Source organism: Myotis nattereri (genome assembly GCF_964212035.1).
Source record: "Myotis nattereri genome assembly, chromosome: 19".
NCBI lineage: Eukaryota > Metazoa > Chordata > Mammalia > Chiroptera > Vespertilionidae > Myotis > Myotis nattereri.
Window position 1 is genome coordinate 28,608,558 of NC_138095.1, and position 22,005 is coordinate 28,630,562.

At 62.7% G+C, this 22,005-nt stretch overlaps 1 protein-coding gene across 1 annotated transcript; it reads right to left on the reverse strand.

Moving 5' to 3' along the window:
• Positions 1-475: 475 nt before the first annotated feature.
• On the reverse strand, positions 476-21,935 carry GALNT9 (polypeptide N-acetylgalactosaminyltransferase 9). Its single transcript, XM_081113678.1, has 11 exons — positions 21,292-21,935; positions 12,937-13,117; positions 9,810-9,976; positions 8,492-8,666; positions 7,808-8,005; positions 7,338-7,455; positions 2,854-3,039; positions 2,551-2,688; positions 1,983-2,078; positions 1,493-1,660; positions 476-1,315 (listed from the first exon to the last, which is right to left on the reverse strand). Exons 1-11 carry the CDS (start codon positions 21,539-21,541, stop codon positions 1,169-1,171), a joined length of 1,824 nt encoding a protein of 607 aa, XP_080969804.1. The 5' UTR covers positions 21,542-21,935; the 3' UTR covers positions 476-1,168.
• Between the last annotated feature and the right edge of the window lie 70 nt (positions 21,936-22,005).

Below are 22,005 nucleotides of genomic sequence, written 5' to 3' on the forward strand. Positions count from 1 at the left end.
CTGTGGCCTGGAAGCTTGCCAGCCTGCTTGTCAGGTGATGCTGTGAGAATGGAGAGATGCCCAGCCGCGTGGCTCAGGGCTTGAGCATCAACCTATGAACCAGGAGGTCAGGGTTCAATTCCCGGTCAGGGCACAGGCCCAGGTTTTGGGCTCCATCCCCAGTGGGGGGGCGTGAAGGAGGCAGCTGATCTATGATTCCCTCTCATCACTGATGTTCCTATCTCCCTCTCCCTTCCTCTCTGACATCAGTAAAAATATATTCTAAAAAAGAATGGGCGAAACCAGGAAACCGTTGGTGCCCATAGCTCTGCCCTGGGAGGCCCTCTAGCCGGGGGAGCTGGGTGCGTGCTCTGTGGAAGCTTGGCATCTGCCTGCCGTGGGCTCCCGTCCCGCACGTGCGGGGGGCAAGGGGCGGGGAGTGTCCCTGCTTCTCACCTCCACCCTGGAGCCCCACAGCGGCTACATGCACAATACATAAGCAGGTGGCCGTGGCCATGTGCCGATAAAACTTTATTTATAAAAACAGGCGAGGGGCTCTGGGTCCTCATTGGCTGACCCCTGCCTTAGAGTGACAAGGGTCGGCGCCTGGCCCGGGCGGGGGGCGAGGGGGGTTCGGGAGACGCCGGGACAGGGACCCGCCCCTGGACGCTGGCCAGCTCCGACCCGGTGGACGCGACGCAGGCCTGTGTCCTCTAATTCGCTGTCCATTGGGTTGAGGCCGTCCCGCCTGGGGCCCTGCAGCTGGTCTCAGTCTCCCCTCTCGGCTCTGCTCGCTCTCGGGCCCGGCGGGGTGGGCACAGGAGGGTGGGCACGGCAGCGAGGCCAGCCCGCCGCGTCTGCGTTCACGGACAGTTCTGCGGGGTGTGTGCAGGGTGGTGCATGCAGAGGGTGGCCGTCCGGGCGGCTGGACAGGAAAACCGTGGAAAAGGCACGTGGTTTGGAGCCCGAGCGGCTGTCGGCGCTGCGCTTGGGCCCCGGGCCTCCGGAGCACGCAGGGGCCCCTCGCTCTCCCGGGGACAGGACCCGCCACCCCCGGCGGCCCAGGTGAGGTCCCAGCCCGAGCTGGCGTGGGCACAGCCGGGTCCGCTGGGCTCCGCTCGGGGTCGGCGGGAAGGCCAGGCTCCTCCCAGGCCTCCAGGCCTGCGTGGGGGGCGGGAGGCCGGGCCGGTCAGTGCCGGCCCTGCTTGACCCAGTTCCGGATGGCCCACTTCTGCCCCGAGCACCGCTGCATCACCAGCCGCAGCCCGAAGTTGGCGTCCTTGGACATCTCCACCTCCAGGCAGCGGCCCGTGTCCCGGCTCACGATGGGGCCGCTCTGCGAGGCCGGGAAACCGAGTCAGCACGGGCGCCGGGGCCGGCGGGAGAGCGTCCAGGAGTGAGGGATGCAAGCCCCTCGTGCTCACAGCCCCCTGGGACTCGGGGCCCGCTGCCCCCACATTCCTCTGCCCTCACACAACCAGCCCCCGTCAGCGGGGTCTCCCCGCCCGCTGACCTGGGTGAAGTCCCACAGGCGCTGTGCTGGGCGGGCCACGTCCTCGCACTTCTTCAGCGCAGGCATGCGGGCCCTGCCGTCGTCCACCAGGCACTTGGAGTCGGGCAGGAAGGCGGTGGAGCCCAGGGGGCCCAGCTGCAGCAGGCCCTCCGTGCTGTAGCGCACGAGCTGGGGCGGGGGGGGGCGGGGCGGGAAAGCAGGGTGACCCTGGGCTGGGAGGACCCTGGAGGGAGCAGGGTGGGCATCACCTCCCGGGGCCAGCCCATCACCACAGGGGAGGCCGCCCAGGGACAGCCCTGCTCCCAGCCTGTCCTGTTCCTTCCGTGGCTGGCTGTGCACCCATAAAACTTTATTTATAAAAGCAGGCGAGGGGCTGTGGGACGGCCTCAGTCTCTTTCCCTGGAACTTTGCTAGGGACCCCACACGCACCCCAGGCACCTGACCTCCCCGCTCCACCTCCCTCCTGTGGTTGGGGCAGCCCCGCCCCTACCTGGGACGACATCCCGTGGCAGGGGTAGAGGATCGCTCGGTCATCGTCCTCCGCTCCCTGGTCCAAGCAGTAGCCGCTGGCCTTGCTGTTTCTCACCTACAACCAGAAACCAAAGGAGAAGCCCATGGCCGAGGGGAGGGTTGAGGGGCTCCACCCACCCTGGCCCCTGATGGGGGCAGCGGGCAGGCAAGAGGCTGACACACCCAGGGGCACTGAGTCCCACCAGCGGAGGGGTCTGCTCTGGCAGGTGATGGGGGTGGAGGAGGAAACTGAGGGGTGGGGAGGAGAAGTGGGGGTGACCAGCCGGGCTCGCTGGGGACAGACTAGCAGGATCCTCACTGGGGGAGACAGACAGACAGACAGACAGACAGACGTGCCTTCCAGCTAAGCGTGGACACCCGGACACTGGCGCACCGGGATGTCTATGAACATTCGCAGGGGCGGGGGGGAGGGGTGGAGGAGAGGGCCAATGGGCACTGGAGTGTCAGGACGTGGGAAGTTCGGTGGGGCTTGGACACGGCCCAGGTGGGAAGCCTGTCTGACCAGGGCCACCAGGTGGAGGCGGTACCTCTCCGTACGTGAGGGTGTTGTTGTAGGTCCTCATCTCGGGGTACACGTTCTCCAGGTACCACTTGAAGCTCCGGCATTTCAGCCTCTGGCGCAGGGCCAGCCGCTCGGATACGTCCCCAAAGTCCACCCCTGGGTTCTGCGAGGCGGGAAGGGGTGAGTGAGGGTCCTCACGGGCGACCCAGGCCTGACCCAGGCCCCCCGCTGTGAGGGCGGAGCTCCAGGAACTGGGGGCCCTCCTGCCTGGGGCCCTCCCAGAGCAGCTGTCCCCGATGGGAGCGCCGTGTCCCAGCCGCCGGCTTACGGTCATGGGGATGTTCCAGGCCATGTACACGTGGGACTTGAAGCCGTCCATCCACACCTCGGCCGCCCGCAGGGCGTTGCGCTTGGCGTAGTAGTCGATGTCGTTGTTGTAGGGCTTCCTGGTGCGCTCGATGTGCGCCACGCGGGAGCAGGGCAGCACCTCCATGCTGCCTCCGCACTGCCACACCTGCGGGACAGCCCGCTGGAGGCCCACTCTCCCAGCCCTGCCGAGCCCTTCACAGCCCCGCCCACAGCCCCTCTCAAGCCCCGCCCATGGCCCTTCACAGCCCCGCCCACGGCCCCTCTCAAGCCCCGCCCATGGCCCTTCACAGCCCCGCCCACAGCCCCTCTCAAGCCCCGCCCATGGCCCTTCACAGCCCCGCCCACGGCCTTTCTCACGCCCCGCCCCAGCCCTTCTCAAGCCCCGCCCACAGCCCTTCTCAAACCCCGCCCATGGTCCTTCACAGCCCCGCCCACAACCCTTCCCAGCCTCGCCCACTGCTCTTTATGCCCCGCCCCTGCCTTTCCCAACCACGCCCCCTGCCTGCCAGCCCCGCCCACAGCCCTTCCCAGCCACGCCCAGTCTTTCCCAGCACTCCCCACAGCCCTTCCCAGCCACGCCCCCGCCACGCCCTGAGCCCTTCCTTAGCCCTTCCCCAGCTCCACCGCTGCTCACAGGCCACAGGACACACCTGCCCTGGGGGCACCTGGAAGCCTGGCACCTGTGTGCTTGTCCCAGGACGATGGCCAAAGAGAAGCCTCGTCCTTGGGTTCAGTCCACCGAAGCCTGGACAAGGCTGCCCTTGGGCATTTGCTATCAAATTGCACGTCTCTTGCCGGTGACAGGATACAAACAACAGAGGGAGCCTCCATGGGGGGACAGGCTCCAAATGCAAGTCTCCGTGGGTGTTCGGGAGATGCGTGTACACCACGGGCTTTCCCACAAGACACTCAAGTGGACAGACACTGCCCTCCCTCGAGTGGCCACTACTGCTCCCCTCGGGAGGCCCGATCCCCCTGCTCAGGTAGAGAGGAGGCTGGGCGGGTGAGGGGCTTGCCCTGTGGGCCAGCCTTGCCCCTGGGCTGAGGCCCTGGATGCACCCTCACCTCACCTGGCAGACTGACCATTGAGAGTAGAAGCAGACTAGAAGGGGACATCAGTCCACTCCCGCCCACCCCGCTCCCCTACTGTGCACAGAGAAAGGTCTAGGACCCGCCCGAGGCACCCATGCACCCACCCCTCTGCTGTCTGAATGCAGGGCCCCTCTTCCCAAGTAGGGGGCCCCTAGGTGGGGACCGTGGGGCTGCGTGGGCACCCCTCTCTGCTCCCTCGGTGGGTATCAACACTGTTCTTTGCTTTCGCGAGACAGGCCCCTCTGAATCCACGCGGGAGGGGGAGGAGCCCCAGCCCCAGATGTTCTCTCGCTAACATGGCCCCTCAAAGGGCCGGTTGGAAGGGCAGCAATTGCCCTCGGTGGCGGGGGGGGGGGGCTTCCTGCAACCCCTGGGGGAGCAGGGAGTCTGAACGTGTTGGAACAGAGACACAAAGGGTTTCCCGTTCCCCAGCCGCACCGGCTCTCCTAACCGGGACGCTCAGCGCTTGGTTTCGTCTTGACCTTTATTAACCCGACCGACGGGATGGATTCATTTCCCCCTAATTGGCTCTAGGACTCTCCTCATTAGGAGACGAGCAGTTGGCATTTCTACAATCAGAGAAGTGACACTGGCCCCAGGACCACAGAATTACTCCTCTAATTAGGTTGCATCGATCAGAAGGGCCGTGCGGGCGCCCGTGTGAGCGACGGGTCAGAGGCGGCGGCGGCAGCTTGGAGGCCCCTGTGCACGGGAGCAGGTCCCGGAAGAGGCCGCAGAAGCGAAGGGAGGCCTGGCGCACCCTTCCCGACACCAGCCGGGGTGGAGGAGGGGGCCTGGCCGTCAGAGGCATCAGAGAGGCGGGAGGGGGGTGCTTCTGGGGTGGGGGAAATGCATGGATCCCCTCTCCAAGCTGCCTGGGAGCACCTGGCCCCAGGTGTCCACAGCCAGTCTCCACCCACTGCCCCTCAGGACAGGGCTGGCCAGTCCCCTTGGCTGGAGTTCAAGGTCAGAGAGGCCTTTCGGATATGAGTGAATGCCAGGCTCCCACACTAATGTCAGCATTCCCCAACCTAATCCATATCTACACCTGCACCCACTCCTGCACCTGCACCTGCTCCTGCTCCTGCACCTGCACCTGCACCTGCACCTGCACCTGCACCTGCTCCTGCACCTGCTCCTGCACCTGCTCCTGCACCTGCACCTGCTCCTGCACCTGCACCTGCACCTGCTCCTGCTCCTGCACCTGCTCCTGCACCTGCACCTGCACCTGCTCCTGCTCCTGCACCTGCTCCTGCACCTGCACCTGCTCCTGCTCCTGCACCTGCTCCTGCACCTGCACCTGCACCTGCTCCTGCTCCTGCACCTGCTCCTGCACCTGCACCTGCACCTGCTCCTGCTCCTGCACCTGCTCCTGCACCTGCACCTGCTCCTGCTCCTGCACCTGCTCCTGCTCCTGCTCCTGCTCCTGCACCTGCTCCTGCACCTGCACCTGCTCCTGCACCTGCTCCTGCACCTGCTTCTGCACCTGCTCCTGCTCCTGCACCTGCTCCTGCACCAGTTCCTGCTCCTGCTCCTGCACCTGCTCCTGCACCTGCACCTGCTCCTGCACCTGCTCCTGCACCTGCTCCTGCACCTGCTCCTGCTCCTGCACCTGCATCACCTCAGTCACCAGACATCTCCAAGGGTCTGAAGAGGGGGCATCTTGCAAAAGACCAGGTGCTGTGACCCTGGTTTGGTCTCCATGTTGGAAAGTGGGGTCTGGGCTGAAGCTGGACAGAGGGAAGTCAGCATCGGGGAGAATCTGTGGGACTCACCTCCCGACTCCACTGCTAACATGTGTACTTGAGGGCTGGTTCTAAATTTGTGATTTACAACTGGGTCATGTCAGAGATTTAAATACAGCTGCAAACAGCCCTGAAATGTTCCCAAGAATCTGAGATTCGGCAAACGATTACTTTAGCAGACACACGGGGATTGTTTTATGCACTTGGGGGGATTCCTGCTATGATATCAGGCAATGAAAATGCTTAAAGAGAAAAGAAAACACATTTATAAGCATCATTTTAAAAGGTTCAAGGGGATTTGACGGCAGGCAGCAATGGAGCTGATTGTTTAATGGCATTTAGTCTGTGCAGCCGCGGTAATCGAACATTAATCAAAGAAAAGGGGGAGGTGAGTGTTATTCTATTAGATTTATAGCCATCGTCACGCGATCTCTAGGCTTAACCTCAACGCCTACAGCAAATAGGTTTGAAATGGGCCACTTCAATACACTGTATATAAATTTTTAAAAACTTGCCTTAAATAGTCTTTTCTGTGAATAAAGGCCGCAGGCAAAAATCAAAACAACAACGAAAAAAGAACCCCACAGACAAAGCTCCAGAAACAGAACACACAAAACAAGAACCACACACCAGGCAGAGCTCACCCACAGCTCCACGTGGAGCCCGCGTGGCCCAGGTCCCTGGGGCTTCCTCCAGGGGTATTTACGGAGCATCCCAACCTCCGCGTCACTCCCAGGCACTGCAGGCCCCAGAGGCCCCGGGGAGGCGGCGGCCCCACACCGGCAGCATGAACAGCCCCTGAGGGTCGGTGGGTGGACGGCGGCCCCAGAGGACTTCAGGCCACGGTCCTCCCGCCACCCCGAGTCACACCCCCTTTGACAGAGAGCAGGAGGGCGCTGTGGGCCTCGTGCCCTCACTGGGTCAAGGGTGGAGTCAGAGGGGACGGCGGAGGTGCCCCGTTTCGGGCGAGGTGCCATCCTGTGGGCCCAGCACCACCGGCCCCTGAACCAAGCTGCCCCCATGCCCCCACCCAGGGGGACTCAGGTGCCCACATCCCCATCTGCACCCCGACCTTCCACATCCGAAGAAGACGAACACACAAACAGCTCGAGGACCGGTCAAACGCCCAGGGCCAAAGGGACAAGCTTCTAGAATTCCCAGCCGTCCTCTCTGCCCACCCCTGAGCGTGACGCAGCAAGAATGAATGGCTTGCCCGGCTGGTGTGGCTCAGTGGTTGAGCGTCAACCTATGAACCAGGAGGTCCCGGTTCAATTCCCGGTCAGGGCACATGCCCAGGTTGTGGGTCAAGCAGGAGGCAGCTGATCAATGATTCTCTCTCATCATTGATGTTTATATCTCTCTCTCTCTCCCTCTGAAATATATATATATATGAATAAATGCCTCAAATGATTAAAATGAACCTAAATGTGCAACCTTTTCTTATTATACTCAGCAGACACCACCCTCCTCGTCCCAATGCCATTGAGCTCGTACGTGGACTCTCAGTGGGGGCCCCGGGTCCCACTGGGGGACACGCAGCTCTCGGGCCCACCCGCCCGGCCCCCCAGGCCAGCCCCGCACGTTGTCCTCCTCGGCGGTCACTTACCCTCATGCCCAGCTCGATGTTTTCGCCGCCGTACACCTCCATGCCTGGGTCCAGGAGGCCGATGTCCCCGAAATACTCCCGGTCCACCACGAAGGAGCAGCCGATCATGGCGGGGGTCCTGGTGGGGGCAGACAGCGGGTGAGGGGGCGGGGCCGGGCCAGCGCCCTGCAGCGCCTGCTGGCCGACGTGCTGTCTCCACGCCCTCACACCTCACACCTCACCCCCCTCCCCTGTGCTCCTGGCCTCCCTGAGCCGCCAGGACTGAGGCAGGGCCCCCCGCCGGCTGGTCTCTGCGTCCCTCGGGGCCTGGTGACCGCCCGGCAGGCCAGTCCAGGGGCTCATTCCAGCCCTGGCATTCCGTCCTGGCCCCTCAGAGCAGGGGAGTTAAGAAACTAGGTCCCAGCCCGGCCGGGGCTCAGTGGTTAGAGCCTTGGCTCCACCGGCCCCGGGGGGCCCCGGCGGCAGCTCACCGGATGGGCGCGGCCTCGTCGCCGCGGTCCAGCCAGTCCTGGGGTGGGATGATGTACATGCACCACAGCCCCCAGTTGTAGCCGTGGGCAGCGCTGGCGTACTGCTGCACCTCGAAGGTGTCGAACTTGATGTTGTCGATGGCGGGCAGCACGATGCGCCGGCGGTCCTCCCGGATGCGCGTCAGGGCGGGCTCGGCCCTGCGGTGAACGAGCCTCAGGAAGGGCCGAGGTGGGGCCACGCACCCCAGCAGGAGCCCAGAGCCACGCGGCCACTCGGGGTCGGATGGCCAGCGCGGCGCCCACCTGCTCAGCACCAACCCCAGGGCCTCCCGCTGGCTCCCTGCCACCCACTCGCCTGCCAGGGGCAGCGACAGCGACGGCCGATGGACACCAAGGCTATCCGACCACATGGGCCGGCCCGGCGGACATGGCTCTGTGGTTGAGCATCAACCTATGAACCAGGAGGTCAGGGTCCGATTCCGGTCAGGGCACAGGCCCGGGTTGTGGGCTCCATCCCCAGCAGGGGGGCATGCGGGAGGCAGCCGATCCATGATTCTCATCATGGATGTTTCTCTCTCTTTTTCCCCTCTCCCTTTCTCTCTGTGAAATCCATAAAAATATATTTATAATTTTTTTAAAGTTGCATTTGGAGGTGGCAGCCTCGTGGCTCCGAAACGCCCTTACCAGCCGGCGCTGAACTCCACGTGGGCGTCGAAGAAGCCGACGACGGGGGCCGTGGCTGCCTTCCAGCCCTGCAGCCGCGCCCGGATCAGGCCCTCGCGCCGGCTGTTGCGGACGACCTTCACCAGCCCCGGGTACCTCTTGTGGACGTACTGGTCCAGGCTGAACTTGAGTTCCGCTGTAGGGGTCGGGGTGGGGGGACGGGGGGGACACAGAGGCGCCTCAACACCCGACACCCAGAGGGGCCCGAGGTCCACGTGGACAGGTCGGGCGCCGAGTGCCCCCATCCACGTCCCATCCACGTCCCATCCACGTGCGCGGGGGGCCTGCGGAGCTGGACGTGCGTCGCGGTGCTGGAAACCCACCCCCGAGACAGACCCACCCAGGAAGCTGGGCTTCCCTGGGAGAGACGGAATAAGACACGAAGGAGACTGGTCGGGGGCCGGTGTTGTGAAGGTGGGAGGACACGGGTGAGCTATTCAGCCGTGAGAGGAAATGACACCCGTGAATGTGGTCCTTCCGGACAATGGAATATTATTCAGCCTTAAAAAAGGAGGGAGCTGGCCCGGCCAGTGTGGATCAGTGGTTGGAGCTCGGGCCTAGACACCAAAGGGTTGAGGGTTTTAGTCCTGGTCAAGGGCACGTAGCTGGATTGCAGGTTCAGTTCCCAGCCCTGATGAGGACGCCTGCAGGAGGCACCCAATTCATGTGTCTCTCTCACATCGATGTTTCTCTCTCTCTCCCTCCCTCCCTTCCACTCTCTCTAAAAAACCAATGGAGCCCTAGCTGGTTTGGCTCAGTAGATAGAGCGTCAGCCTGCGGACTGAAGGGTCCTGGGTTCGAGTCCAGCCAAGGGCACATGCCTGGGTTGCAGGCTCGATCCCCAGTGGGGGACGTGCAGGAGGCAGCCGATCCATGGTTCTCTCTCATCACTGATGTTTCAATCTCTCGCTTCCTCTCTCTGAAATCAATAAAGGTATATCTACAAAACATAAAAAACTCAATGGGAAAATATCCTCGGGCGAGGAAGGACATTCCGACACCTCTGAGGGTGGACACTGTGCTCAGTGAAGCGATCCGGACACAGAAGGACGCGCCTGTGTGATCCCGCGTCTGTAAGGGACCCGGAGGTCAGACGCACAGACAGGACGTGGGTGGTGGTCCCCAGGGGCCGGGGGGGCGTGTCTCATGGGGACGGGGCCTCGGGTTGGGACGACGGGACGTTCTGGAGGTGACGGTGGCGACGGCTGCCCCGTCTGCACCCCGACTCCAGACTCCGCCCGGGACGCCCCCCCCCCCAGGGCCGCGGCCGCCCGCTCACCGTTGTCGCTGTTGTCATCCACCAGGATGACCTCCTTGAGCAGCGGGGAGGGCGTGTGGTTGACCACGCTGTGCACCGAGCGCAGGAGGACGGACAGCGCCTCGTTGACGAAGATGAACACCACCGACAGCTGGGGCAGGTCGTCAGTGTAGCTCACCTGCCTGCACCTGCCGGGCCCCGGGCGGGGACAGTGTCAGGGCCGGGCTGGGGACCGACAGGCAGGGAGGCAGGAGCCTGCTGCCCCGGCGAGGGCCAGCTCGGCCGTGCCCCGTCCCACCGCCAACGACAGAGGGTGAGGGCTAACAAAGAACAGAACGGCCCGGTCGGCCTGGCTCAGTGGTGAGCGTCGACCTAGGAACCAGGAGGTCAGGGTTCGATTCCCGGTCAGGGCACAGGCCCGGGTTGCGGGCTCCATCCCCAGTGGGGGGCGTGCAGGAGGCAGCTGATCCATGACTCTCTCATCATGGATGTTTCTCTCTCTCTCTCTCTCTCTCTCTCTCTCTCTCTCTCTCTCTCTCCCTCCCTCCCTTCCTCTTGAAATCAATAAAAACATATTTAAAAATTACTGGGAAAAATATCCTCCGGAGAGGATTAATTAAAAACCCAACGTGGTTTAAATGCACTGACTGTGACGTCATCTGCTAGCATCGTGGTAACCAGAACCTGCCCTTCCCACGTCTGGCTGATTTGGGACGCGTGGCCCCGCCCAGCGCTGGGCCCACGGGGCTGTCCGCACACGGCGGGGGGAGGGCAGGTGCCGCAGGGCCCACCCGGGGAGGACGGCTGGGCTCCGGCCACAGGGGAGCCGGCTCAGACCTCACATCCACCCGGAGCCAGAGAGGCGGGACCTCCGACCCGGGCGTCTGAGGATTTATGGGCCCGCAGAGCAGAGGCGAGGGCACGGGGGAGGCGGCAGCCACTCCTGAGGTCCCGGGCGGTCGCGAGGCAGGCGGAGCCGGGCTGGCCTCGGGGACACGGCCGACACTGATGGAGATTGATGGGGCGCCCTCTGCGCCTCCGGGGACATAAAGCTCCGGGGAGAGGATGGCGGGCGGCATGCCTCCCCGGGAGCGTGAGCCCTGCCTGGTGAACGGTGCAAGTCCGTCTCCTGCCCAGGCCCGGGTCTGGGCTCCGCGCAGCCAGGAAGCTGCGTCAGTCACGTCGAGACCTTGACGAGGCTTCTGGGAACAGCTGGGAGGGTTCGCCGAAGCGTCACCCGAGACGGTTCTGTCCCTGACATCCTGGAGGCCTTCCTGGTGGCGGCATCTGCCCGCGGGTGACACTGTCCCGCCCGCCCAGGGGCACCGATGTGAGTGGGGCCACACTGACACCAGCCTTCCAGCTGGCAGGGCAACTGCAAGGCCCGAGGCAGGAGCCTGGGGGGCATGGAGAGCCCCACAGAACTGTCCTTCTGAGACGGAGTCCGCCCGTCCGTCTGTCCCCTCGGCCTCCCGTTAGCCTCTGACCCTGCAGCAGGATGGGCCACCGCTCCTGGCCAGCGTGGCTCAGTGGTTGAGCAGCGACCTAGGAACCAGGAGGTCAGGGTTCAATTCCCGGTCAGGGCACAGGCCTGGGTTGTGGGCTCGATCCCCAGTGGGGGGCGTGCAGGAGGCAGCCGGCCCATGATCCTCTCTCATCATGGATGTTTCTCTCTCTCTCTCCCTCTCCCTTCCTCTCTGACATCAATAAAAATGTATTTTTAAAAACAGGATGGGCCTGCAGCCTGTTCAGAGGACAGAGCCGTGGGAGGCTGCCGGCCTCGCGACCATCCCTGGGAGACCTTGTTTCCGAGGCCCCTGCCCTCCCCGCACACACCTCCTTCCCAGCCACAGACAGACGGACAGACAGCCAGCTTGGGGGCTGGCGGAAGGCGGGGTGTCCCCGTGCGGACGAACTGCCTGTGGGGGGCGTGGCTTTGCGCAGTCCCTCCCGACGAGGAGAGAGAGCAGGTGCCTTTCCCCACAGAACAAGCCACACAACACGCTCGCTTCCGTGTGGACACGGAGTCCCCCTGCTCATGATCACAGACACCCACCCCTCGCCTCGCAGGCCCTGCGGGTGGGAGGCGGGGAGCGGGGAGCAGGCCCCAGGCCAGCGCCCGGACGGGCACCTGGACGCCTCGCGCTCCCCGCCCACTCGGTCAGCACCTGCTGGGCGCCGCGCTGCTCCCAGCTTCGCGTTAACACGCACGCAGACCTCGGGACGCGGGGCAGAGGGGACCGTAGCACTGGGATGCAGGGCGGGGCCCAGTTACGATCCTGTTTTTTGCCAGTTCTCCTCTCAGGGTCCCCTGGGCCAGGCTCAGTGGCCTAGATCTATGCCATGTGCTTCGTGGCACATGAAGCCGCCACTGAACTAGAAAGCTGTCCACCCCCAGAGAGAGGGGCACGAACACGGTGCTGAGGGGAGAGGCGTGCCACGGGGTAGCCCTGGGGCGGGGACACGGGCCCAGAACTGCCGTCTCGGGACCAAAAACACGGCCTGCGCCACGTGTGGCTTCGTGTTCGTGGCGGCGCCGTGAGTGCCTGCGGTGGCCCAGCCTGGCTTTCTCAGACCGACAAACGTCCGCCTCAAAGGGACCCAGCAGCCAGTCCTGTCTCTGGGCCGCGAATCGGGCGCTGCCCCCGGCCACCAGCGCAGAAAGCAGGAGGGAAGGTCCCCGAGGGGGAGGGACAGGGTCCGTGTGATAGGCTGCGTCGGAGCCCATGGCCGGCAGGGAGGAGGGGGAGGAGGGAGAGGGGAGGAGGGGGAGGGGAGGAGGGGGAGGGGAGGATGGGGAGGGAAGAAGGGAGGAGGGAGAGGGGAGGAGGGGGAAGGGAGGAGGGGGAGGGGAGGAGGGGGGAGGAAGAAGGGAGGAGGGAGAGGGGAGGAGGGGGAAGGGAGGAGGGGGAGGGGAGGAGGGGGGAGGAAGAAGGGAGGAGGGAGAGGGGAGGAGGGGGAAGGGAGGAGGGGGAGGGGAGGAGGGGGAGGGGAGGAGGGGGAGGGGAGGAGGGGGGAGGAAGAAGGGAGGAGGGGGAGGGGAGGAGGGGGGAGGAAGAAGGGAGGAGGGAGAGGGGAGGAGGGGGAAGGGAGGAGGGGGAGGGGAGGAGGGGGAGGGGAGGAGGACCCGTGGGAGGTCGCTGCTCACTTTTTGGGCCTGTAGTCGGGGATGGTCCTGTCCAGGGAGATCCGGTCGCTCAGCTGCGCGTTGTAGCCGAACTCCTCGTAGTTGCCGGCCGCCTCCTGGCTGTCTTCCCGCAGCGTGGCCGCCGCTCCGCCCTGGCCCAGGCCCCCCGGGCCCTCCACCAGACCCATGGGCTTGGCGAGGCCTGGAGGGGAGCAGAAAAGAGGGGTCAGGCAGGTTCCGGGCGCCCTAACCGGTTTGGAGAGAGCGGCGGCCTGCAGACTGAAGGGTCCCGGGTTTGATTCTGGTCTGGGCAATTGCCCAGGTTGAGGGCTCGATCCCCAACAGGGTCGTGCAGGAGGCAGCCGATCCATGATTCTCTCTCCTCGCTGATGTCTCTCTCTCTCCCTCTCCCTTCCTCTCTGAAATCAGTATCTATATATAAAAGCCCAGCAACCAAACAGTGCAATGACAGGAACGACCAGAACGACCGGTGGCTATGGCGCGCATTGCGGCAGCCAACCAGCCTGACCCGGGTCCTGATTGCGCCTCCCCCCGCCCACCCCCCCCCCCCCGCCCCGTCCCCGGCGGTCCCATGCCAGATCGGCTCCCACCAACACTGTGATTGGGGCTGGGGCTGGCTGGCCAACCACCCACTGCCTCTCCCTCCGCTCCACCAGCCTGGCCCTATGGGCCCCTGTGGGGCGGCCTGACAGACCCCATTCATGCATGACTTTGTGCACTGGGCCTCTAGTAAATACATAAAAAAAGAAAAAAACAACCCAGAAAGCTGCCCACAGCCACGGTGTCCCTGCCCCCTGGCCCGCCGGCCCCCTCCAGGGGACACTGCTTCCTCTGGTTCGAGTCCCTTCTGGGCTGCCCCCTCAAATCCGCACGCGACAGGCCTGGATCGAGCCTGCAACCCGGGCCTGTGCCCTGACCAGGAATCGAACCGTGACCTCCTGGTTCATACGTCGACGCTCAGCCACGGAGCCACGCCGGCCGGGCCAGACCAGCAAGGACTTCGACGAACCGACTGCTGTGACCACTGGGTGGTGGGAAGAAGGCTGCGCCCCAGTGAAGCATCTCTGGACACACCTGGCTTTGTGAGGGATGGGCTACCCTGTGCACCTCATCCCACCCAGACAGGAAAAGGGGGTCCCCTGTCCCCAGCCGCCCCATCGCCAGCCCCGGTTTGGGGGCCCTGGAGGACCCGCATTCATGCCCAGGTGGGGCCGCTCTCAGGAACGTGAGCCTCAGCGAGCGCCCAGGAGGCTTCCTCAGGGGCAGGAACCCCGTGATGCCCGCACCCCCCCACCGCCCCCCCACCCCCGCCGGGAGCCAGAGCCCAGAGCCCGCCCGGAGCCCGAGGGCACGCCTGCGGGGACGCGCTGCTGTCAGAGGCAGGGAGTGACTGGAGAGCGAAGCAGCTTCTGTTAATGAATCAGGCGGAAGGCGATCTCCCTTTGTCCGAGTTCATCATCGTTGTTGTCATTGGACGAGGTCGGGCACCTCTGCGGAGGCCTCCGGCCGCCCACAGCGATTCCGCGTTCGCGGAGGAATTGCCTGAAGTCCGTGACCCGAGGGAGCTAATGACAGGCGCTAAGTGGGAGGCACGGGGCCACGGGGCCGGAGACGCCGCACGAAGGGTGTGGGTGCAGGCCAGGCGGGAGCCTGGACTCAGCGGTGAGGTCTGCGTCCGCATCCCGGGCACCTTCTCTTGTGCCCTGAGAAAAGCGAGGTGGGGGTTCATGATCCACCGAGACTCACCCGCACATACAGGGGAGTGGGGGGGCTGTAGGGAGTGGGGGGGCCTGTGGCTCAGGAGCCCCACCCGTGTGGCCTCGGGTCCAAAGACACCAGATCTTCTAGACTTTCTTGTTTAAAAATATGTATTTGTATGGATTTCAGAGAGGAAGGGAGAGGGAGAGGGAGAGGTAGAAACATCCATGATGAGAGAGAATCACGGACCGGCTGCCTCCTGCACGCCCCCCACTGGGGACTGAGCCTGCAACCTGGGCTTGTGCCCCGACTGGGAATCGAACCCTGACCTCCTGGGAGCCACGCCAGCCGGGCACTGGGGGGACGGAGGAGGGGGGAGGTCCGGAGGGGGAGGGGGGAGGTCCGGAGGGTGCCTGGCAGCATCTGGATTTCATGTTCCATGAGAAAAACAAAGCCCAACACAGGGGGCCCCGTTAGCCAGGGTTTGTCAGGGACCCTGAATTCCCACTCAGAGGAGCAAGGGCTGGGTGTTAGGGACGAGAGGCGCTGTGACAAGGACGGCCAGGCTGCCCTCCCGGCCAGAGACCCCAACCGGGGACTCGCTGGCCCTGCCCGGCCTCGCCCGGCTCCCGGGAGCCCTGTGGGCAGCCTCTGCCCCCTCCCGACCCCAAAGCGTCCTCTCCCGAGTGGCCGGCCTCTCCTCCCAGGCCGCCTGGCTGTGTGGGAGGCTGTGATTTCTCAACTTGGAAGGAGTGTGGTTTCCAAGCTCCCGGCTTCTCTCTGAGTCACTGAGTCCCATCTGTCACCGGCGCGTAAGCCAATCTTCCCGGAGAGGAAACAGCCGCTGCAGAGGCTGCCGGTCACACGCTCTTCTGCGAGGAGGGGGGAGGCGTGCCCGCTAGCGGCATCGGGCGGCTGTGAGACACGGCCTGGCTCAGGATTCGGGGTCCGGGCACCCCTGGGGAGATGTGACGGCCTCTGGCAGCCCACAGGAGGGGCCACCTGGCCAGGAATGACCAGGCCCAAAGGAGGAAAAATGGGAACCGAGCTGATGACTGGGTCCCTGGTAGAGGGGGGGGGGGTCTAGATACTGCAAACTCGGCTGGCTGGCATGGTTGAGACCGACCTATGAACCAGGAGGTCACGGTTTGATTCCCGGTCAGGGCACATGCCCAGGTTGTGGGCTCCATATCGGATTAGCTGTTAACCGGTTAAACATTTGGATTTTTTAATCAAAGAAAACACGATAATTTCAAGAGAAACATCAGAAGTGCTTTATTCAGAGTCATGTCCATAGCTGGCTACACATCCCCCATCTTTCAGGTGATTGGTGGAGACCGTCCCAATAGAACTTTCCTTGTTTTGAGGCAGGACATTCAGAGGCCCAGTTTCCCACGTCTTCGCACGTGTTGAAATGCGCTCAGAAAGCACGTGTGCCGTCGATGGGAACAGGTGGTCATCGGAAGGAGCAGGGCTGGTGCATACGGCGGGCGGGCTAATACTTCCCGGGCAAGATCTTTTCACGCATCTTTCACTGGTTTTGAAGTGTGTGATAGTGCGTCATCACGAAGCATAATTACTTTGCTGTGTCTTCTGGCCCATTCTGGTCGTTTTACGATCAAAGCCTGGCTCAAATTGATTATTTGTTGTCGGTAATGATCAGTATTAATGGTTTCACCTGGTGTTCGAAGCTCCTAATACTCCACACCTTCCCGATCCCACCAAACACAGAGCAGTGTCTTCTTTCTGAAGGGGTTTGGCCTTGCAGTCGATGTGGATGGTTGACCTGGATCAACCCGTGATTTTGTGCGTTTGGGATTCTCAAAATAAACCCACTTCTCATCGCCAGTCACAACTCGATGCCCAGAGACTTTCTTTCGTGCCATGGAAGCAGCATTTTACTGATGACTTTTCGGTTTTCCATTTGTCTTTCGTCCAGTTGGTGTGGCACCCATTTTCCTTCCTTTAACATCTTTCCCATTTGCTGAGCAACGTTTAATCTTTCTGCGAGTTGGTTTTGAGTTGGACACATATCTTCATCCAATAATGCTTGTCATTGTCGGTCTTCAAACTTTTTCGGCTGCCCTGGACGTTCTTTGTCTTTCCCACCGAAATCCTCACTTTTAAAGCTTTTAAACGAGCGTTCACAAGGGTCTTGAGACGGAGCATGTTCACCATAAACTTCCCGAAGTACAGAATCACTTTCAGCAGCACTTTTCTTCAAAATAAAGTAATGAATTAAAACTTCCCGCAAATGCTCTTTTTTTGGGCACAAAATTCAACATTTTTAAGTGTAAAAATATCTATGAGTTAACACCTTCAGCAAATTTGACATAGGAAGTTTTGAAGCTTGTTGTCAATACAACAAAATAGCATACTTATCAAATCACATATATATCAATATATGTGTAACCCCATCTATTGAAAAATATCTGCTTTATTAACTGGTTAATAATTAATCTGCATTATTAACCAGTTGATGGTTAATCTGAATTAGTAATCGGTTGATGGTTAATCCGCATTATTAACTGGTTGATGGTTAATCCACATTAGTAACTGGTTGATGGTTAATCTGAATTAGTAACCAGTTGATGGTTAATCCACATTAGTAACCGGTTGATGGTTAATCCGCATTAGTAACCAGTTGGTGGTCAATCCCCATTAGTAACCAGTTGATGGTTAATCTGCATTAGTAACCGGTTGATGGTTAATCTGAATTAGTAACCAGTTGATGGTTAATCTGCATTAGTAACCGGGTGATGGTTAATCCGAATTAGTAACCAGTTGATGGTTAATCCGCATTAGTAACCGGGTGATGGTTAATCTGCATTAGTAACCAGTTGATGGTTAATGTGCATTAGTAACTGGTTGATGATTAATCCGCATTAGTAACTGGTTGATGGTTAATCTGCATTAGTAACTGGTTGATGATTAATCCGCATTAGTAACTGGTTGATGGTTAATCTGCATTAGTAACCGGGTGATGGTTAATCCCCATTAGTAACCGGTTGATGGTTAATGTGCATTAGTAGCCGGTTGATGATTAATGTGCATTAGTAACTGGTTGATGGTTAATCTGCATTAGTAACCGGTCCACCCAGTAAAGACAGGAGACTCGCTGCCTGGGCCTTCGAAGATCACCTCGCTCCCTCCCAGCCACAGCTGGATCCACTCTCTCTCGAAAACAGCAGCTAATTTCATTACCGACAGGACTTTTAAGGTTCCCCCGGGGCCCAAATGGATAACATATTGTCGATGGCGGGGAGAGGGACGGCCAACGGAAACAATGAAGTCATGAATATCTCGCAGGGCCCGCGATACCTGTAAAATATTTTCTCACCAAGACTAATAGAGCGTTTGATAAATCCCCTCCATAATCCTCGCATCCGACGAAGATGAATACGGATGGGCCGGGGGATGAGGGATGGAAATGTCGGGCAGATGACTTCCTGGCTCTGCCTGCACCAGTGAGGGAAGAGAGGGGCGGGGAGGGTGTGGACCGCTCCTCCCAACGCGGAGGCCCACCTGCCCCAGGTTCAGGACTCCTTATTGCTGGGGGTGGGTGTGTGGGGGCGTCCGGGCATCCTGCCGCGTTGGCAGCCACCTGGCTCCGAGGGACCCTGCCCCAGAGGGTCAGAAGGTCAGGCCGGGCTCCCCACGCCCACCCAGGTCTGACGGGGGAGGACTCTGTGCCTTCGGCTCAGGTCTCTGCTCAGATCCCAACGGCAGCCCGGCCGGCGTGGCTCAGGGGTTGAGCGTTGACCTATGAACCAGGAGGTCAGGGTTCGATTCCTGGTCAGGGCACAGGACCAGGTTGTGGGCTCCATCCCCAGTGTGGGGCGTGCAGGAGGCAGCCGACCCATGATGCTCTCTCCTCATTGATGTTTCTCTCTCTCTCCCTCTCCCTTCCTCTCTGAAGTCAATAAAAATATATTTAAACATAAATAAATAAAATAAAATGGAGCAGCTGTCTGTCCTCTTGTCCTTCCGCATCCTTCCCACGGGCTCAGCCTGTTCTCACGTGGCTTCTTGTGATCAACCATCAGCCCCACTCCTGCACTGCCCCCCTTGTAGGGTCCCCCTGGGGTGTGTGTGGCCTTGGGGCTCCCCTGTCATCTCCAGGAGCAAACGCTGAGTGGCTCCTGGGTGAGACACTGTGCTGAGTACCTGGCCGGCGGGGGGCAAGACAGACTCCCCAAAGAGAGTGAGGGCGGGAGAGACAGACACAGAGAGATACAGAGACAGAGGGACAGAGAGAGGGAGAGGCAGAGACAGACAGACAGATGGAGACAGAGGGACACAGACAGAGATGGGGGACAGGTGGGGAAAGCGGGGGTGGGGGGAGACAGGGACATTGAGGAGGAGGAGGAGATTAGGGGAGGAAGGGAGGGAGGAGGGAGGAGAGAAGATGTTTTACAGGAAAAGGAGGGGCAGGAGGAGGGGAGAGAAAGAGGGTGGGGGGGACGCCAGGGGAGAGGGGAGAGGCCGGGGGGCCTGGGTGACCCTCTGTACGGAGACACATCCTCTTCGCAGGTCAGAGCTGGGAAGGGGGAAGGTCAAGGGAAGGGACGGCGTTTTCCGCCACCGAGAGCCTGGCTCTTCCTTCTCCCCGTGAAGGGCGCGGCGGGAAGGGCGGGTGCAGGGCCGGCCGGCCTGGTGTTACACAACCCGGAGAGCTGCACCGTCTTTACATAACCCTCCTCTCTCCCAGGAAACACAGCCTCACACCCGGCAGATACCCTCCGAGACGCTGTGGGCTGCCGTGGGGCACACGCCTCCCGGAGAGGCACCGCCCGCTGGTGCAGCCAGGGCCACTGAACCAAACTTCCTTCCCGAGCAGGCGGCCTCGGCTGAGGAGGGGAGACCAGGAGAGCCGCAGGGCCCTTCAGAACCGCCTGGGGAGCAAGACCGGGCGTCCTGGGGAGGTGGGTGGGCGTGGCGAGAGGGTGCCCCGTCGCGAAGGGCTGCTGGGCGGGCTCCGGGCGGGCGAGGCTGCAGACAGTCTGAGCCTCGAGGTGTCACCGAGCTCCCGCTTTAGAGATGCTGCTCAGAGGTGGGCAGAGCGCCCTGAAGGGACCCCCCCCAGGACCCCGCATCAGGCAGGGCCGCCTGCAGACCGGCCCAGGCACCTTCCGGCGAGCCTGGTACTGCTGTTTCCTGAGTGTGGCTGGGCTGCCAGCACAGAGACCAGAGGGAAAACCCCCAAAGAGATGAACACAAACTCTCCTCCTCCCTCCAGAACCCGCACAGAGCCGCCTCCTAAGCAGGAAAGCACTCCTCCCGCCAGCACTGGCCACGGCGCTGACCCCTGAGAGCGACGCTGACCCTCCGGGGTGACCCACACCTGCTCCCGATGCAACAAGGAGCTCCCGCCAGCAGCTGGGCTTCCCACGGACAGTCCCCTGGGTCCAGGGCCCACCTGCTCAGTGAACACCTGCCGGGCCCCTGACTACTGTCCCCCTGTCACGGGCTCCCAGCCTCACGCCTGACCCCCAACCCTTTCTGGGGCGAGCGAGCCCCAGGCTTCCCCCAGGACGGGCAGCTGAGTGAGCCCTGTGGTTAGCGAGGCCCCTTTCCCCATTTGCATAAAAGAGCACCAGCCGTGTGACTCAGGGGTTGAGCGTCGACCTATGAACCAGGAGGTCAGGGTTCGAATCCCAGTCAGGGCACAGGCCCGGGTTGTGGGCTCCATCCCCAGTGTGGGGCGTGCAGGAGGCAGCCAATCCAGGATTCTCTCTCATCATGGATGTTTCTCTCCCTCTCTCTCTCCCTTCCTCTTTGAAGTTAATAAAAAATATTAAAACAAAAAGGAGGGCCAGGCCAGCCACCTCCGAAGGGCAGCGTCACCCTCCGGTACCCGACCCCTGACCCCTGACCCCTCAGCAGCCAGAGAAGCACAGTATGCCCGCACTCTTGCACCTGGGCACTGCCTGCCCCTCAAGCAGGTCCTACGACCTCTTTTTTTAAATCCTCACCCGAGGATATTGTCCCATCGATTTTTAGAGAGAGTGGGAGAGAGAGGGAGAGACCGAGAGAAACATCCATGTGAGAGAAACACATCGATGGGTTGCCTCCTGCACGCGCCCAGACCAGGACCCAGGCCAGGGAGGAGCCTACAACTGAGGTGTGTGCCCTTGACCGGAATCGAACCCGGGACCCTTTGGTCCGCAGGCCGAGGCCCCATCCACTGAGCCACACCGGCCAGGGCAGGTCCTACAGCCTTTTCGGAAGTTCTCTCCAGTGCCCGGTCCCACCAGGGGGAGAGCTGAGTCCCGGAGTATTTGGGGAGGGGCGGTCTCAAGTGTCCACTGGGCAGAGGAGTGGCCAGGGGTCATCAGGCAAGGCCTCTGCGACGGGAGCCAGCCAAGAGCCCCCTGTCCGCTCCTGCCTCCCCATCCCAAAAGTTCCACCCCAGGCCCTGCGGGCCGTCAGCCCCCGGGGTCATCGCGGGGTCAGCGGCCGGGACACGGGGCAGTGACCAGCTCCGGACAGCCCCCCCCCAGTCCCCGGGATCAGCGCGGGGTCAGCGGCCGGGACACGGGGCAGTGACCAGCTCCGGACAGCCCCCCCCCAGCCCCCGGGGTCAGCGCGGGGTCAGCGGCCGGGACACGGGGCAGTGACCAGCTCCGGACAGTTCCCCCCAGCCCCCGGGCTCACCGTTCAGCTGGTGGTACACCACCTCCTCCAGGTGGTCCAGGCGCCGCAGGATGGCCTCGCGGTCCCCCGGGTCGCCCCGCGCGCCCGCCCTGCCCAGCCGGCTGCGCGCCCGGCGGTCGGCGCCACGCAGGACCTGGGCCGGCCCCGCGGCGCGGCCCTGCAGGCGGCAGTACGCGGAGAAGAGGACGATGCCCACGAACACCAGGATGTTCACCGTCAGCAAAGTTTTGATCTTCCTGGCCGCCGCCATGGACGCGGCTGCGAGCCGGGGGCTGCCTCCCCCGCGGGGCACCTGCCGGGCCCGGCCGCCCCAGGCTCCGCCCAGCCCCGCGCTTCGGGGACCATGAGCCCCTCCTGGCGGCTCGCCGCGGGGCCACGGAGCTGCGGGGCAGGGGGGGGTCGGAGGGGGGCTCAGGCGGGGGCGGGGCCGGGGCGGGGGCACATGCGGGGGCTGCGGGCGGGGGAGGGGGCTGTGGGTTTGGGGCCGAGCTCGGGGGGGTGCGGGCGGGGGAGGGGGCCGTGGGTTTGGGGCCGAGCTCGGGGGGTGCGGGCGGGGGAGGGGGCGGTGGGTTCGGAGCGGGGCGGGGGCTGCGGGCGGGGCTGCGGCGGGAGGAGGGGCTGCGCCGGGAGCTGTCCCTTCAGCACCACCGCGCCCGCTCCGCGCGCCCCGCCGCCGCCGGGGTCCCCGCGCTCAGGGGCTGCCCAGGGCCAGGG